The 18,035-nt window shown below is 40.5% G+C and overlaps 1 protein-coding gene across 1 annotated transcript; it reads right to left on the reverse strand.

Annotated features, from left to right (window-relative positions):
• Nucleotides 1-2,377: 2,377 nt before the first annotated feature.
• On the reverse strand, nt 2,378-15,627 carry LOC140536994 (uncharacterized). Its single transcript, XM_072659128.1, has 17 exons — nt 15,492-15,627; nt 14,068-14,121; nt 13,909-13,938; nt 12,698-12,751; nt 12,557-12,586; nt 12,209-12,262; nt 12,053-12,082; nt 11,235-11,276; nt 11,086-11,115; nt 10,085-10,126; nt 9,951-9,974; nt 9,465-9,497; nt 9,315-9,338; nt 9,046-9,156; nt 5,652-5,684; nt 4,607-4,642; nt 2,378-2,503 (listed from the first exon to the last, which is right to left on the reverse strand). The coding sequence occupies exons 1-17, from the start codon at nt 15,544-15,546 to the stop codon at nt 2,490-2,492; spliced, it is 696 nt and encodes a 231-aa protein (XP_072515229.1). The 5' UTR covers nt 15,547-15,627; the 3' UTR covers nt 2,378-2,489.
• Between the last annotated feature and the right edge of the window lie 2,408 nt (nt 15,628-18,035).

The raw sequence follows: 18,035 nt of genomic DNA on the forward strand, positions 1-18,035 counted from the left end.
TTCAGCTACTTCAGTTAGGTTGCCCCTGTTGCTGACACAACTGTACAAGTGCGGGCTGTGTGTCTAGTCCCTGTAGAAAAGTACTGCCAATAGAATAGGATAAATAAACATGAACCTATTGGCACCATGCTGCCTAATGCCAGGTGTGGGCTAGTAGAGGGGTATAAAGCCCCCCAGCATTGAGCTGTGTTCTTTGGAATGATGGTGGAGCTCCATCCATTACTTTTGGGGGGAGGTAGGGTGGTGATCATCCAACATCCTGAGTACACTAATGCACTTGTTGCGGAATGCAGTTAAATCCCCACAGCAATGTTTCACAATCTAATTCCCTGGACAGTAGAGACAGTCACTTCAACAAAAGCAGGATTATCAACTCTTTCTAATACCCTTGATTTCAGAAGAAACCATGAATGAGCAGGTGTCCCAATACTTTTGTCCATAGTGTATTTTTAAACATTTCTCTAGATTGAACCTAAAGGCTTTTACATAACTCCCAGAGAGGGATCCAGCCAGTCTTCACAGGGGTGGGTTAGTTTAACACGTTACAGCTGACCCCATATTCACAAAATAAAGATTTTATCATCTTTATGTGAGATGATTTATGACGGGCAAGTGACAAACTAGACGACTGGCTCCAAATTCCTCAGACAAGTTATAGACATGGGGGTCTGAGCCAAGCCTCTTCTCTCTGAATGCCCTGTATAGCCTTATATAGAGGAGACATATCACATTTAGCCAGTAATAAACACTAATAATATCACTCCTACAGAAAGTGGTGGAGGTTCTCCATCACGGTGTTCATCATTAGAACATCTCCAAAGTTCTCCTCTCTCATAGAGTCTAGTATTATTTAGAGTTCTCCTCAGATCAACACCTGGTTTGGTGGTAAATCAGGGCTTAATGATGGTAAATCAGGTGAGCTGCTGCTGATGGAGTTGAGCACATCCTCCACGCTGTGCTGGCTGGACTGGGGGGCGTCCAGGAGAAACCTGGAGGAACCGAGCTCTGTTCTTCAGACTAGCTCACCGACAAGATCTCACTACTTTCTTTCTTCAGAATGAGAAGCTCTTGATTCTCCTTTTTACTGGATTTATGTTCAGCTGCTTTATCTGTTCTGATGAGATCTGGAGCTTCTGCAGTAAAAACTCTTTTACAGGATCTTAAATAATGGGATTAGAGGCCTAAAACATCTGCACAGAGCTGTATAATTAACATACATATAAAGTAATGTATTTCTAACTGACTGACCTCTATTATCTGTTCTATTTTGCCAAACACAGCAGCCTCTTTTCACTCATATTGTTTTGGACGCAGCTATTTTAATGTGTTCAGGTGGGAAAGCTGGTCTGCTCCAAACCCTGTATTGAATTAATAGTGTTTGTATGGATTTGCCACCCTGTTTACAGGGTGTTACAGTAAACCCCCCTATTTAAACTCTTTGTTTTACTGGTTACAAACAGAAGGGGCTGCAAACAAGTTAACATTTGCATTTGAGGCACTGAAGGTCACTGAACACAGGGCTTTTGGAAAACGCTCTCCAAGCTGGAGATTTTTTTTTCGGTAACCCACCCATTTGCAGTTAGCACTAGCAGTGCTCCCAACATGGCCGGGGGCAGTGGTGGCTCAGCGGTTAGAGCTCCAGGCTATTGATGACAGGGTTGTGGGTTTGATACCCGGGCTCGGTAAGCTGCCATGAGCAAGGCCCTTCACCCTTTCTGCTTCCGAATGCTGGAGTTGGCTGCCCACCGCAGTGTGTGTGTGTGTTCACTACCAAAGATGGGTCAAATGTGGAGGACACATTTCTGGGCTAAGTGCCGGATCCCCAGCTCCACTGCACCATTACATTTACATTTATGGCTCTTATCCAGAGCGACTTACAAGGTTAGTCGTATTACAGAGGTGGGTCAAGGTAGCGTCAGGAGTCTTGCCCAAGGACTCTTATTGGTGTAGCGCAGCATAGTCACCCAGACTGGGAATCGAACCCTCCATCTCCCACATGGTGCAATATCTCATTGGCAGATAGTGGTGTTATCTGTTGCGCCACACCAACCACCAGCTAACAGATGCCTTTGCCGGCCAACATCGCTTTAAGAGTGATGAGAGGAGAGAGCACGGCCGATTGTGCTCTCTCTGACTCCGGCTGCTGATGGCAAAGCAGCATGGCTCGAGATTCGAACTCGCGACCCACCCCCAGGCCATGGTGGTAGCACATTAGACCACTCTGAGCCACTCCGAGCCCCTAAAATCTCCATTTTTGAAAATATCCAGGTCCTTAATCTTGGTATTGCTGAAGGAATTGGCCCACTGTCCTCTACCATTTGACCCCTCTTGGCTCCCAGTCACCGCATCACACAACAATAACAACGAGTAGCTGTGGTACAGTATTTAATGGTTCTTTTATTGAGAACAGTACGTTCCTCCTTTTCTTCTGTGGCGGACAACATGACTCTGAGCATAGGCGTTCCTTCTTCTACACAACATCTTCTGGCTCATTCCTCCGAAGCTGTGGATAGATCATTTGACTCCATTAACGATACCCAGTGTTTAGGAAGCCGTTATCCTCTTACTGCACACTGTCACTGTACACTACAGCTCAGCTTTAACCAGGTGAGCCATCTGAGACCACAGCAGATGCTCTGAACCTCTGCCAGGAGACCTGTTGACATGCCGTTCCTTCACTAAGCCTGTACGGCGCTCGCCAGGCGGTGGCTGTGACAATGCATCTCGGGTCCAAAAATAAGCCAGGACAAAGCAGACGAGATAAATCAAGGCGAGCGGAGCAGCTGGGGACGCGTGATCGCGCTGGCCTGGATATCTGGCCCAGATTTGCTTGCAACAGCGCGGCCTACAGCCCAATAAACACGGCTTCTGTGCAGCTCTCAAACCACCAGATCAAACCAGCCTGGAAGCGATAGCGCTTGTTTATGCTCTTAATATAAATCTCGAGCAATGTGTAACCAGTCGCTTCTGAGAAGCTGTAAAAAACACCCTGTTTGTGATCCTGGGTGTGAAGCATTACATCATCGAAGTGACAGTCCACTGAAAATCAAATAAGTGGACGCGTCTGGACAGAACTGAGGCTTCAGGAATTCGGCTACTTTTACTTCTCAAGCTGCGCTGAATGTCCAAATGTTTGTGGACACCCCTTCTAGTGAAGGCCAATTGCTGACACAGATGTGAAAATGCACACATACACACAGCTTGTCTAGTCCCTGCAGAGAAGCACTGCCAATAAACATGACCCTATTGGCACCATGCTGCCTAATAATGCCAGAGGTGGGCTAGTAGAGGGGTGTAAAGCCCCCCAGCATTGAGGAGCTGTGGAGCAGTGGAAGAGCTGTGTTCTCTGGAATGATGGTGGAGGAGCTCCATCCAGTACTTTTGGATGGGATGAGCTGACCTCACTTATGCTCTTGTTGCTGAATGCAATCAAATCCTCACAGCACTCCTCCAAAATCTAACAGAAAGTCTTCTTCTCTGGACAGTAGAGACAGTTACTCTTTATGTTACGCTTTTGTAATCCTCTTGATTTCAGAAAAAGAAACATTCAACAAGCAGGTGTCCCAATACTTTCGTCCACATAGTGTATGTAGTAGCTGTGTGACATATTGTTATCTATAAATGTGGACTAAAATATGTCCGAAACCACCGGATTACAGAACTCCACAGTTTTAGAGCAGTGTGTGGTGATTTAGGCCTACAGTTAGCACCATGCTAACTGATATATGCTATAAGGCTCTATTAGCCTCCAGTGTAAAACCACAGCAGCTAAACTTCAGACATCAAACACGACTTGATTGTCTGGAATTTGGGCTTCTGGTTCAATTTGCTGCATCTTCCCATTATCCCCCCAGTATTTAGGGGATTATAGGCAGGCTAGTAATCTAGCTGTTTCGCTAAACCATCATACAAAAGCCCTGTATCTCCAAAACAGCAGGGAAAACCCGTCCAAACTTTCAATAGAAGTCAATGGAAGTCATTTCTATTGGCCCATTCCTCATGAAGTTCTGATGCAATATACAGAACAACTGCCAGATTCACATTACATCAACAAGTGAAAAATGGAGATATGAGATTTTGACATCACCTACTGCTAGATAAACAGAAGGGCAACAAAACTGGGGGCATTTTAAACCAGAGGAGCCCAACCCAACCAGTCCAGCTGCGGGACCTCCAGCACTAATCTGAAACACACTGTTTTAATAAACCGTCACTGCGACTTTTCTTTAAACGGAGAAAAGACTTTTATCATGAAGGTGAAATCAATTTTTATGTAAAGTGTAAAATCTGATCTGTTTCTCATGGAAAGTCAATCCAGACTAAAGGACAGTGTCTTCTAATCTTCTAGTTAGGCCGGTGGTTCTCAGTCCCGCTCCTGGAATTCCTACTAATAGTCCTGATCCTGCTAATAAGCAAGCCCATCCTGGATGAAGTGGCTGTGCTGGAGCAGGGAAAACAACAACATGCTTTAGTGCAGTGGTTCTGCAGAACCAGGACTGGGAACCACTGATTTAGATGTTGGAGAAAACAGTAATAAGGGTGATCAGGTGTGCTGGATTAGCGCTGGAGCCGGGCTGGGCACCCCTTCATTAAACTAAAGAGCTACCTCCTGCTTGTTCAGCCACATCCTCAGCGTCCTCATCTGTGGAAAGAAGTCACACAGAAGCCGTTCAGCTCAGATGCAGTAATATTTCATTCAGATATTTTCCATAAATACATAAAGATCATCTGTGTTTTTATAGGAATGTCTGGTCAACGTAACCGACAGCTGACCCTGTGTGTCCTGCTGTGTGGGCCTGTCTTTGTACCCTTCCATCAAATGAGTGGAGCTACAATACATATATATATATATATATATATATATATATATATATATATATATATATATATATATATATATGTCCAAATGTTTGTGGACACCCCATCAGATAAATGCATCAGCTACCTTTAAGTTGCACCCATTGCTGACACAGATGTGCAAATGCACACACACAGCTTGTCTAGTCCCTGTAGAGCAGATAAATAAACATGATGGGCTAGTAGAGGGGTATAAAGCCCCCCAGCATTGAGGAGCTGTGGAGCAGTGGAAGAACTGCGTTCTCTGGAATGATGAGGTGGTGGCCTCACTACCAACATCCCGACCTCACTAACGCTGTAGAAAGCCTTCTTCCCTGGACAGTAGAGACAGTTACTCCAACAAAAGCAGGATTAACTCTCTTTAATACCCTTGAAACTATGAAAAAGGTGTCCAAATACTTTTGTCCTTTAGCGTATTTTATATTTAAGGATTTATTCACTTATTTACTCTCAGAAAATCAACAGGACACGTCATCTGAACCAGGGGGTCTAAACTTTGGCCTCCGACTCGACGCTGTATACAGTAATTACTACAGGATTTAGAGTGTTTACTCAATAATACTATACACTACTCCACTAATACTTTAGTTACCCTGCATTATAAATAATACTAAAAGTCCTAAAGCCCAGGGCTTACACACTAAATGATAGGGTACACGCTCCCATCTCCTCCCTGCTCTTAACCCTTTCAGCTGCAGCCTCCTATACTAACATGCTGTGAAGGTGTGTGATGATGTGTGTGTGTGTGTGTGTGTGTGTGTGTGTGTGTGTTGTGTTGAACAGACTGAACGTACCCAGATTTCTACCCTCCTCGAGTTCACGGCGCTCTGAAAACACAGAAACAGAAGCTTAACCCGACAGACAGAGGAGCAGAGCAGAGGCTCTGCAGCAGCAGCCGGTTCAGACCTACTTATGTAAATAGCAACGTTTGATTAGCTAAGTTTGGCCCAGACGGAGTAAACTGTCCCAATCGCAGCCGCCTGGTTTTTCTTTGGGGTTTTTTGTTTTTGTTGTTTTTCTAAGGATGTGTGTCACGACAACAGGATGCAGTTCAAAGGGACAGTTCACCCTTTTATCAGAATTTGACAGATTCACAGATGAGTCCTGACCAGATTCACAGATGAGTCCTGACCAGATTCACTGATGAGTCCTGACCTACTTCATCGTTGGTCTGATTTGCTGACTTGGGTCTGACTTATTTACTCTAAAGTGGGACAGAATTCAGGCCACTGTTTCATTTATTCTGACATCTGAAATTAGTGATCTACTGAGGAACCGACATGAATCAATTAGTGATTTACTCAAAAACTGATATGAATCAATTAGTGATTTACTCAAAAACTGATATGAATCAATTAGTGATTTACTCAAAAACTGATATGAATCAATTAGTGATTTACTCAAAAACTGATATGAATCAATTAGTGATTTACTCAAAAACTGATATGAGTCATTTAGTGATTTACTCAGCATTTAATGTGAATCATTTAGTGATTTACTTAAATATTGATTTGAATCAACTGGTGATTTACTCAGATTTTGATATCAATCATTTAGTGGTTTATTCAGATTTTAATATGAATAATTTAGTGATTTACTCAAATGTTGATAATTAGTCTTTTTTCAGATTTTGATATGAATCAATTGGATTGAATCAATGGATAAAATCAAAATGGATTTGAATTAATTAGTGATTTACTGAAAAACTAATATGAATCATTTAGTGATTTATTCAGATTTTGAAATGAACCAATTACTGATTCACTTAGAAACTAAAATGAACCATTCAGTCATTTATTCACATGTTGATATGAATTAATGATTTACTTAAATATTGATTTGAATCAATTAGTGATTTACTCAAAAACTGATATGAGTCATTTAGTGGTTTACTCAGCATTTAATATGAATCATTTAGTGATTTACTTAAATGTTGAAAAGTGTTTTTTTTTTCAGATTTTGAAATTAATCAATTAGTGATTTACTTAGAAACTGAAATGAACCATTCAGTCATTTATTCACATGTTGATATGAATCAATTAATGATTTACTTAAATATTGATTTGAATCAATGAATGTTGTATGCAGATTTTGTTATCATTCATTTGTATTGAATCAATGGATCGAATGTATTTGATACAAAATGTATTTGATACGAATGTGTTTGATATAAAAAAAAATAATAATTTATTCAGATATTGATATGAATCATTTAGTAATTTACTAAATAACTATTTACCAATTAACTATTTACATCAATCATATTAATCAATGAATGATTTAATGAGTACTGATATAAATGCAGAGTTTAAAGGGACAGTTCACCGTTTTTCAGAATTTCGCAGCTGTATCCTAAACCCAAGTCTGAGTTGCTACATTATTGATCTTATTGCTGACGTGGACCGACACACTGACCTTTTCACTCTGAAGTGGGACTTAAGGGGTACAGAATTGAGGCCACCGTGTGGTGTGTAAACTAACACACTCATTTATTGCTGACATCTGAAATTCAGAACAGCTTTATATTTATATCGGCCTATATAACAGTGGAAAGCTGGCAGACTTCTCCTTTAATTAGAGCTTGTGTTTTTGAGTCTACAGGGTTTCTTAACAGCAAAGGAATGTTAATTGTGTTAATTGGGAGTGTGCTGCCCCCTGTCTGCACAATATATTCAATTATTCCTGCTTATAGACCTACATCCTCAAAATATCCTCTATTTATACATTTTGGCAACCCATTATAATACCCTACTGAGTTTTAACAATAAGGGACTGTCTGAGGTATTGATATGAATCAATAAGGGGCTGTCTGAGGTATTGATATGAATCAATAAGGGGCTGTCTGAGGTATTGATATGAATCAATAAGGGACTGTCTGAGGTATTGATATGAATCAATAAGGGACTGTCTGGGGTATTGATATGAATCAATAAGGGACTGTCTGAGGTATTGATTTGAATCAATAAGGGACTGTCTGAAGTAATTACATGAATCAATAAGGGACTGTCTGAAATACTGATATGAATCAATAAGAGACTGTCTGAGGTATTGATATGAATCAATAAGGGGCTGTCTGAGGTATTGATATGAATCAATAAGGGACTGTCTGGGGTATTGATATGAATCAATAAGGGACTGTCTGAGGTATTGATATGAATCAATAAGGGGCTGTCTGAGGTATTGATATGAATCAATAAGGGACTGTCTGAGGTATTGATATGAATCAATAAGGGACTGTCTGAGGTATTGATTTGAATCAATAAGGGACTGTCTGAAGTAATTACATGAATCAATAAGGGACTGTCTGAAGTACTGATATGAATCAATAAGGGACTGTCTGAGGTATTGATATGAATCAAAAACTGAGGTATTGATATGAATCAATAAGGGGCTGTCTGAGGTACTGATATGAATCAATAAGGGGCTGTCTGAGGTATTGATATGAATCAATAAGGGGCTGTCTGAGGTACTGATATGAATCAAAAACTGAGGTATTGATATGAATCAATAAGGGACTGTTTGTAGTACTAACATGAATCAATAAGGGACTGTCTGAAGTAATTACATGAATCAATAAGGGACTGTCTGAAGTACTGATATGAATCAATAAGGGACTGTCTGAGGTATTGATATGAATCAAAAACTGAGGTATTGATATGAATCAATAAGGGGCTGTCTGAGGTATTGATATGAATCAATAAGGGGCTGTCTGAGGTATTGATATGAATCAAAAACTGAGGTATTGATATGAATCAATAAGGGGCTGTTTGAAGTACTAACATGAATCAATAAGGGACTGTCTGAAGTACTGATATGAATCAATAAGGGACTGTCTGAAGTACTGATATGAATCAGTTCATGTTTTACTGACTTATTGAAATGAATCATGACTAAAACTCTTTCTTGACCACTGACATAAACCCACACAAACAAGCCTCAGTGACCTCAGCCCTGCTACAGTAACTCCATATCGCCTTCTAGTGGCACTGGGTAGAATTCAGAGAGGAATATCACCTCACCTGACTTCCTTTCCGTCAAATGAAGAATCTTTTCAGTTCACTTCAGACCTGCCTGACCTGCGCAACTCTGCGTTTCCCTAAACAGACCCTGACTTTAGCTGATCTGATATACGGCCTACTGATTAGCTTCTGGTGCGAACTGTGGAGGAGAATGATAGACTTCTCTTACCATCAGCCTCCCCTTCTCGACTCAGTTCTGCGGCCTCTGCCTCCCATTCTCGACTCAGTTCTGCGGCCTCTGCCTCCTCTTCTCGCCTCTGTTCTGCAGCCTCTGCCTCTTCTTCTCGTGTCATTTACATATGGAATGATAAATGGAGCACAGATCAGTACTGAAATTAATTGAACAGATCCTAAAAATGAATAAACTGTTTTTTACAATAAAAGTTTGAAATCAGTGTTTTCTGCTAAATCTAAATGACAAAATAAGGCGAATCTTACCCTCTAATTGCTCTCTTTCAGCCTCTGTAGGAAAAGGATGTAGTCTCATTTTAATAAGCCGGGTAGTTTGAACCATGTACCAGTGCTATCCCTCATTTACATTCATTCACTGCAAACTATTATATTAATGCAGAAAATAACTTTTCTCACCCATGAAGATCTCATCCTCTGCAGTCATGTCCTCTGTAAGTGAATTAGGACACTGAATTAATATTCGAATATTTGTCTTACTGCCATCACCAGCTCGTAGTGTTCCTCAAATCCGGCCTTCAGGAGCCACAAACCAGCACAATTTAGCATCTCCCCTCCTCATCTACCACAGGCTCTTGACCTCCTCTCTCTTTCCTTTTACTGCAAATTTAAACAGGCTGGCCAGCGCTGGAGCTGGTTGACCTCCTAAGCTCTTGACCAGCATAGGGTACAAGCATGATCAACCTGACCAAGCTAGACAACCAGTATGACCAAGCTTGACCATACTGGTTGCCCCTTATGACCACACTGGTCGACCAGCCTGACCAGCCTGACCAAAACTCAATGCAGTATGCTGGTCAAGAGCTGGTCGACCAGCGAGCTTACCAGTATCGGTTATGGTTTTGCCTGGATGAGCATCCAAACATCCAAAATGAAGTAACATACCTCTTCTCCGGAAGTCTCGCTCATCTGAGGGAAGAGGACAGAGGTGTGAACAGTGTGTTTTATAATTGATTATAATAGATTTTAACACGTTAAGATCAGACAGTAGATCAGACTGGATGAGGAGGAAACTGTACCTGACTGATCGAGTCCGTCTGCCTCCAGCGATGCAGAGAACACTGAAAATAACAGAGCCTCAGTCAAACGGTGCACCACGTCCAGTCAGTCCACTCAGGCCAGCAAAGGCCATTTCTATAATGGCCAGTGAGGGTAGGGGGCGCTATAAGTGGTACAAGTGATGTTTCTTAGGGTGCCTGAGCAACAAGGGCCCTGTCCTTGTCAATCAAACTACAGTGAAAGGCATAATAAACGTTTGGAATCAGTGTTGTTTTTTCCTAATTAAAATTTGGAAACAGCATTTTCTAGAACCAAAGTCTGGAATTTGTTGTTTTCCTATGTTTTAATGTTTTTTAAAAGTTGTTTTTATAATAAAAGCTATGGATTAGTGTTTTTTTTTATTATAAAAGTTTGGAATTCTCATAATAAGAGTTTAGAAAAATATAAATAATTATAATTTTCAAAATAAAAGTTTAGTTTTTTTATAATAAAAGCCATGGATTAGTGCTTTTTCATAATAAAAGTTTTGAACCAGTTTTTTTTTTCTAAATTAAAATTTATAACAAAAGTTTGGAATCTGTTTTACATAAAGAGTTTAAAAATATAAAAATAATTAATTTTTTCAAAAGAAAAGTTTTGTGTTTTTATAATAAAATATAAATAATGTGTTTTTTCATAATATTAGTTTGTTAAGGATTAATTTGGAGTGGGTTCGGGGTGAAACGCTCCATCAGAATCGATCACAGTGGTGGTGAGTTTAATGCCTCTAAAAGCTCCCACCCAGAAAGTTATTACTTTATAAAGTTATATTAATAATAATGTAAAACCAATCTGGTTATTAAATGGTTGTTATGTTGATGTGCTGATTTGTTGGCTACACTTGACTAAACATATTTTAGAATTAGAAAAAGGCAGCAAAGGAATGAAGAAGTATCCAGAAGGATGAATTGAGCTGTAGGTGATTCTAAAATGACTGAAGCTGTAGGACAGTGTGACTGAAGTTCTAATAAAATCGACGTACCTCTTCTCCGAGGGTCACGCAGATCCTCCACTGAGGAAAAACAAAAGCATTTGGTGCATTTGGAACAGTGTGAATTATAATAGTGTCATTTAGGACAGTGAATGAATCAGACAGCAGATCAGACTGGATGAGGAGGAAAGTAAAAGTACCTGACTGATCGAGTCCGTCTGCCTCCAGCGATGCAGAGAACACTGAAAATAACAGAGCCTCAGTCAAAAGGTGCACCACGTCCAGTCAGTCCACTCAGGCCAGCAAAGGCCTTCTTTGGCCTTTATTGGCCTTTGGCATTTAATTATGGTTTCTATAATTCCATTTAGTATTATTGGTGTCAAACATCACAATGGCAGAATTAATCTGAAACTATTGCGAAAAGTCAAACTAAAAGTTTAGAATCTGTTTTTTAATCATAAAAAATGTGAATTTTGCTTTTTTTTAAATAATGAACAATTAGAATCTGTTTAGATTTTTTTGTAATAATAAGTTTGAAATCTGTTTTTTAATAATAAGAGTTAAAATGAGCATATAATGCATGTTTAAGATTGTGAGTGATTAAGAGTTTTTAATAATAAAAGTTTGAAATCAGTGTTTTGTTACAATAAAAGTTTGAAATCAGTTTTTTTTCACAATAAAAGTTTGAAATCAAAGTTTTTTCACAATAAAAGTTTGAAATCAAAGTTTTTTCACAATAAAAGTTTGAAATCAGTGTTTTCTGTTCAGAATAAAAGTTAAATATTTTATAATAGTGCTATATGTTTTATACATCAGTGTTTTTCAATAAAAAAGTTTAATAAAATAAAAAAGATTTTGTTTTATTATAGAGTTTAGAATCACATTAGAAGTGTAATATATTGGCTAAACTTCACATGTTTTAATTAACCAGTAGAAAGCTAAAATAGAATCAGCTGTAGGTGTTTTTTGAAGCTGTAGGACAGTGTGACTGAAGTTCTAACAAAGTGAATGAACGTACCTCTTCTCCAAGGGTCACGCAGATCTTCCACTGAGGAAAAAACAAACAGTGGAGGCATTTGGTGAACAGTGTGGATTATAATAGTGTAATTTAGGACAGTGAGATCAGACAGTATATCAGAATGGATGGAGAGGAAAGATACAGAAGTAAAAGTACCTGATTGATCGAGTCCGTCCCGCTCTTCGTCTGCCTCCAGTGATGCAGAGGGCACTGAAAACAACAACAGAGACTCAGTCAGAGGGCTCACCACATTCGGTCAGTCCATACAGGTCAGCAAAGACATATAGACATATAGATATATCTGGACCTAGCTTGTATTTAATCATTTATCAAGCTCTGCCTTACTTTTACCCTTTCTGAGCCATTATTTCTGACCTTTTTTTTGGGGGGGGGGGTGGACGAGGCAGATCGTTAGGCCATGTAATCTGTTCATTATTAGATCAGTGAAGGGGAGTGTGTAGAGTGTGTGTGAGAGAGGCGATGGCTAAGATGATGGAGATGTACCTCTTTCCCGAGGGTCATTGTCCTCCTCAGCTGGAGAAGAAAAACAGTGGGGGCATTTGGTCAGCAGTGTGTCTTACTGTACTGTAATTACGGACAGTGTATGGATACAGCAGACATCAGATCCTACAGAAGTTAAGGCACCTGTTTGATCGAGACCATCTCTCTCTCTGTCTTCCTCCCAAGAAGCAGAGAGCACTGAAAATAACAGAGACTCTGTTAAAAGTACACTATCTGTCCAAATACATATGGACACCACTTCTAATGAATGCATTCAGCTACTTTAAGTTGCACCTATTGCTGACACAGATGTGCAAAGACACACACACAGCTTGTCTAGTCCCTGTATAGGAGAAGCACTGCCAATAGAATAGGACTCCCTGGATGCTGCCTAATAAAGCCAGGCAGGGGCTAGTAGAGGGGTATAAAGCCCCCCAGCATTGAGGAGCTGTGGAGCAGTGGAAGAGCTGTGCTCTCTGGAATGATGGATGATGGTGGAGCTCCATCCAGTACTTTTGATAAGAGATATGGGGATAAGGGGATGATGAGGTGGGGTGGTGATCATCATCCAACATCCTGACCTCACTAGCAATGCTCTTGTCGCTGAATGCAATCAAATCCTCACAGCAATACTCCTCCAAAATCTAGTAGAAAGTCTTCTTCTCTGGACAGTAGAGACAGTTACTCCAACAAAAGCAGGAGAAAGTCTTTAATAGCCTTGATTTCTGAGGAAACAATGATAGAGCAGGTGTCCCAATACTTTTGTCCTTTTAGCGTAGTATAATTGTCAGGCAGAAATCTTCATTTCCCCCTGTTTCTTTCACTTCTCTCTATAATGTGAATCTGGCAGTTGTCCTTTACACTGTACCAGAATTTCATGATAAACGGACCAATAGAAATGCTCCAAAATGACACCATTGAAGGATAAGAAGGTTTTTTCTTCTCCTATTTGAGATTTTGGATTGATAGTGATGATTGCTTCAGTGTAGAGTGGTCTGCACTGTTTCTAGCTCCTGTTTAGGTACGCTTAAGATCTCAACACCATGGGTAACTAAAACCGCCAAAGCCCAACTCCCAGTGACGGATGGCTGTGGCATCACTGTGGACCGAACTAATATTCACAGAGAACTCTAGGAACTCGACCTGACGATAAGTGGGACACGGGATGGCCTGTGCTTCTTCTTAGACATAATACGGTCAGCTGTGTCCATGGCGAGCTGCTGTTCCACCCAGCTGGACCTTTACCCTTTCTGACCCATTATTTCTGACCTTTCTGAGCAAAGGTGAGGTGGGTAAGACCAAAAGGCAGTGTGTAGAGTGTGTGGGAGAGAGACAGTAAGATGATGGAGATGTACCTCTTTCCCGAGGGTCATTGTCCTCCTCAGCTGGAGAAGAAAAACAGTGGGGGCATTTGGTCAGCAGTGTGTCTTACTGTACTGTAATTACGGACAGTGTATGGATACAGCAGACATCCGATCCTACAGATCAGACTGGAGGTACAGAGGTTAAATGACCTGTTTGATCGGGCGCTTCCCTCTTTCCAACGGCCTCCAGTGATGCAGAGAACACTGAAAATAACAGAGACTCGGTTATAATGGGCTGCTGTGCTTTTCCACAGTCCAAGACTTTGCATTATAAGGGTGTGGCCATCACTGATACACCCCTCACACTCGTCATTTACCATCCACTCTCTGCAGCTCAGTTTAATGAGTACGTTCACGGCATGCATCTGATGCTCTGATCCAGAATCTCTTACTTACATGTCAATCATGTACCCAATAACTATTGCTGGAGTATACTGTCCTCTCCCAGCCAGGGCACTGAACCCTAGTCCTAGTCAATATCATGGGTCTGCTTTTTAATTTGACCAATATTTCTTTTCTGGTCTGTCCTTTTAAAAAAAGAGGGATCTTCAAGGATTTAAGGGAATCGTGACAAAGTACAGTTTGCATGCATAGGGAAAAAGGGAAAACCTCATGTACGCAGTTCTGTAAGGAACCTTTTAAATGGTTCTATATCAAATCGAATTGATTGGTATAGCATCAGCTATATAGCATATAGCTTCAGTCAGTAAACAGTGACCCCCAGTGAGCAAAGAAAAAGACCCCCAGTGAACAGCCAAAACTCCCTTTAGAGCTGGAGGAAGAAAGCTTAGGAGGAACCACTTAGGAGGACTCACAAGGGCGACCCATTCTCCTCTGATCATAATTATAAATTGATTATTGATCAAAAATCAGTTCAGTACAGCTCAGCTTCTACATTACTATACATTTTGTATTATATTTCTCTAAAAAACAAATCCAAATAAATCTTCTTTACAGCAGCAAAAAGGTCCAATATTGTAGTAAAATACTGATTTAATTGAGTAAAGTCAATTTATCCAGTAAAATAATAAATTTTCAGTACTGCAGAACCTTTTAGCTAAGACCATCTGAGATCAATTACACAGAATAATAGCAGTGTGAGTGCTATAACTATAAGAAGTTGGAGTCAATTAATGTAACATACAAAAACAATCTGTACATTACATCACTTTTCTATAAAGTATCAATTTTCATCAATTCTCTATATCAACTTTCTATAAAATCTCATATAGCAGGTAATTCTAACTGACCAATAACACAAATAAGCTTAAATCCAGGTGTGTAGAGCATCCTAACCCCACCCTCAGGTACAATGTGATGATATTTCTATGTAAAAATTATTTAAATTTTAATTACAATAAATACTTCCAAAAAAAAAAAAAAAAAAACTCAAGAAGAAGAACCAAAACTTCTTTGATCCAGCATCTGGATCTTTGGATCTTTGAATCTTCTCTTCCGGTGTAGAACCCTAAAACCCTGCAGCTCCAGAGAGAGAGAGGACTGATCTACTGCAACAGGTCCAGTAAATTATACCCCTACCCTCATCTGACAGAGTGTGTGCATCATGTCCTTACCACTCTCCAACCCTGCAAGCGCCACTAAGAGCAGTACGGAGACACCGGCTCTCATCCTGGAGCGGTCAGTCAGGCTGTGGTGGAGTGAGCGGTGGTACTGGAGGATGATCTGCTGCGCTGTGCCGGTCAGCTCGGGCTCTTATACTGTGGAGGAAATCACATGTTTTGCATCAACAGGCCGGCACTTCCATTCCTACCTGCCAGAAGCTGGGTGGCACATCTCGGCCTCCGGACAGACGGCTATTATCTCTGTGCTGAATGACCATCATTGTGGGCCTCCAGGTCAGATGTCCCATGGTTGCGCGTGCCAGTGACTGAAGGGTGTGTGTGTGTTTTGGAACTGCGTATGGAGAGGAAATATCAAAGTAAACAAACACACCCATCTGCAAAAAGCTATGCGTCTTCAATTTTATGAAGCTGATAACACTGGGATTTGGAAGCCTTTGGAAAATACTGGATATTATCTGCAGCGATCAGCTGAGATCTGCATTTTAATGAGTCTGCTGCTTCTTCGGAAATTCTCTGTAGCAAAAACAGCACCTGGTCCTACTGTATTTACGTTAAACTGTATTTATCTTGGCATAGTTGAATAATGAGAGTTTAGCATGTGGATTGGATACACCATGTGCTCCTTAGAGTATAGTAGACAACAGTTGAATTCCCTTAGGGTGAAATGGGCAACTTAAATAATTACTAAACTAAAAGAAACAACGTTTTCAGCAAGGTAAATGTTACACATTCGTAGGGGGAAATCTCCAGCATAGGTACAAACTAAACTAAACTCCTTTCATTAGCTCTACAGCGCTGCATTTCGGACGGTAAAAGGGACAGTTAGTACTGATGTGAGCCAAAAACCTACCGACTACTTGAGGAGGCACTGGATTTTCTGTATAAGGTAAGCCAGTATAGGTGCACTGAAAGAAACACATCCCTGCCAACATCATAATCATCATTAATTATCCTCAATTAAGAAGCAAAAAACAAACAAAACTCAAAATAAACCAAATAAACAAACACTAAACTCCTTTCAATAAATGCATTAGATCTACAACGCTGCATTTCGGACAGTGGAAGGGACAGTTGGCACTGATAGGAGCCAAAAACCCACCGACTACTTGAGGAGGCACTGGATTTTCCAGTATAGCTGCACTGAAAGGAACACATCCCCATCTCCCAACATCCATCCAACATCAGGCTAATTCATAATGAACTATCCCCAATGAAGAAGCAAAGAAAAAAGATGAAAATGCCAAAAATGCTAATTCTGAATGGATGCTAACAATACAGTGCAAATTAAATCAGGCCAAATTTGATAAATCCATAAAGGCTGTTAGAAAGCATGACGACAAACTGAGTAACTACAAATCATCTGATCACCGGCAGCTCGAACAAGGCTTTTTCACACCTAAAGGCTCTGATTAGTATTACCTTACTGTCTGTTGGACATACTGTGAACCTCAAACACTTAAAAACTGCTGTTCCTCCTTCAGAAACTTCCAGCAGAACCAAAACAGAGCTTTAAAACAGACCAATTCCAAACCCCCCAAACTGTTACATCACAGTCTTGTTAGATTTGTAGCCTCAAAGTTTACACAAACCCCATCAAAGCTGTGGTAAAACACGACGACGAGTTCAGGAGAATCCGGTGTTGCTGATACTGAAGAGCAGCTCATCACCTCCAGACTCTGCTAGTTATGGGAATACGGGTCGCTACGGGAAACTCAAGTCTGGCTGACTGAAAGCCCAGTCATTAGACGATAACGACTCAGATTGAGCGACTGGTGCTAAAAGCTGTTCAGGTTCAGCTGTGTTTGGACTCATAGCCGGCTATTTAGGCTTAGATAAGTTAGCTTGCAGGCTAAACACCGCAGCACAGGCCGTGTTCCACCTAACTGAGGCTCAAATCCACCTGTTTGGAGGATAAAGCCTCATATTTGAGAGCAAAGGAATAATCTTAGGAGTGTTTTCCACTGTTTTCAGCCTCATTTACTGAACTGACTCATCCAGGTTTGCCTGCTTTCCCTTTTTAATAGAACTCAGTGTTCGGCAGATGCAAGCCTGGAGATCTTTGACCTAATGATTCAATTTGATTGCAGTTCTTTAGCAATTGAATTCTAGATTTCACCACAAATTGATTCATGATAAAACAGAGGGATACAGCAGGCGGAAAAGAGGCAGAACTCCAGAAAATGTAGAACAGCTATATCCTATCAATCAATTAATCAATCAACCAAACAATCACATCTGTGATGAATTAGTATCTGAGTTGATACAAGATGCACTACTGGGTGAATATGGTGATGAACAGCAGATAATTGCAAGGAGAAAAATGTAATATTAGTAGTTTAGATGAGGAAGGGCCTTGAGTTTTGCTCAGGGCCTCAGGAGGCCTAGGACTGGCACTGGACTTCAGGACATATTTACACAGGGGTGGAGCATAGCCCATAAAATCAGTATCCCAAGGTTATCCACATAGAAGTTCAATAAGTGCCAAATTTCAGTAAAACAATAAAAACAACAATAAATGTAGAAAAGTTTTACATT

Source organism: Salminus brasiliensis, chromosome 16 (assembly GCF_030463535.1).
Source record: "Salminus brasiliensis chromosome 16, fSalBra1.hap2, whole genome shotgun sequence".
Taxonomy (NCBI): domain Eukaryota; kingdom Metazoa; phylum Chordata; class Actinopteri; order Characiformes; family Bryconidae; genus Salminus; species Salminus brasiliensis.

Coding starts and splice junctions, on each gene's coding strand:
- LOC140536994 (XM_072659128.1), bottom strand. CDS start 15,546: ATGAGAGCCGGTGTCTCCGTACTGCTCTTAGTGGCGCTTGCAGGGTTG. Junction 13,939..14,067: donor GGAAGCGCCCGATCAAACAG/GTCATTTAACCT, acceptor TTTCTTCTCCAG/CTGAGGAGGACAATGACCCT. Junction 9,975..10,084: donor AGACGGACTCGATCAGTCAG/GTACAGTTTCCT, acceptor CTCTTCCCTCAG/ATGAGCGAGACTTCCGGAGA.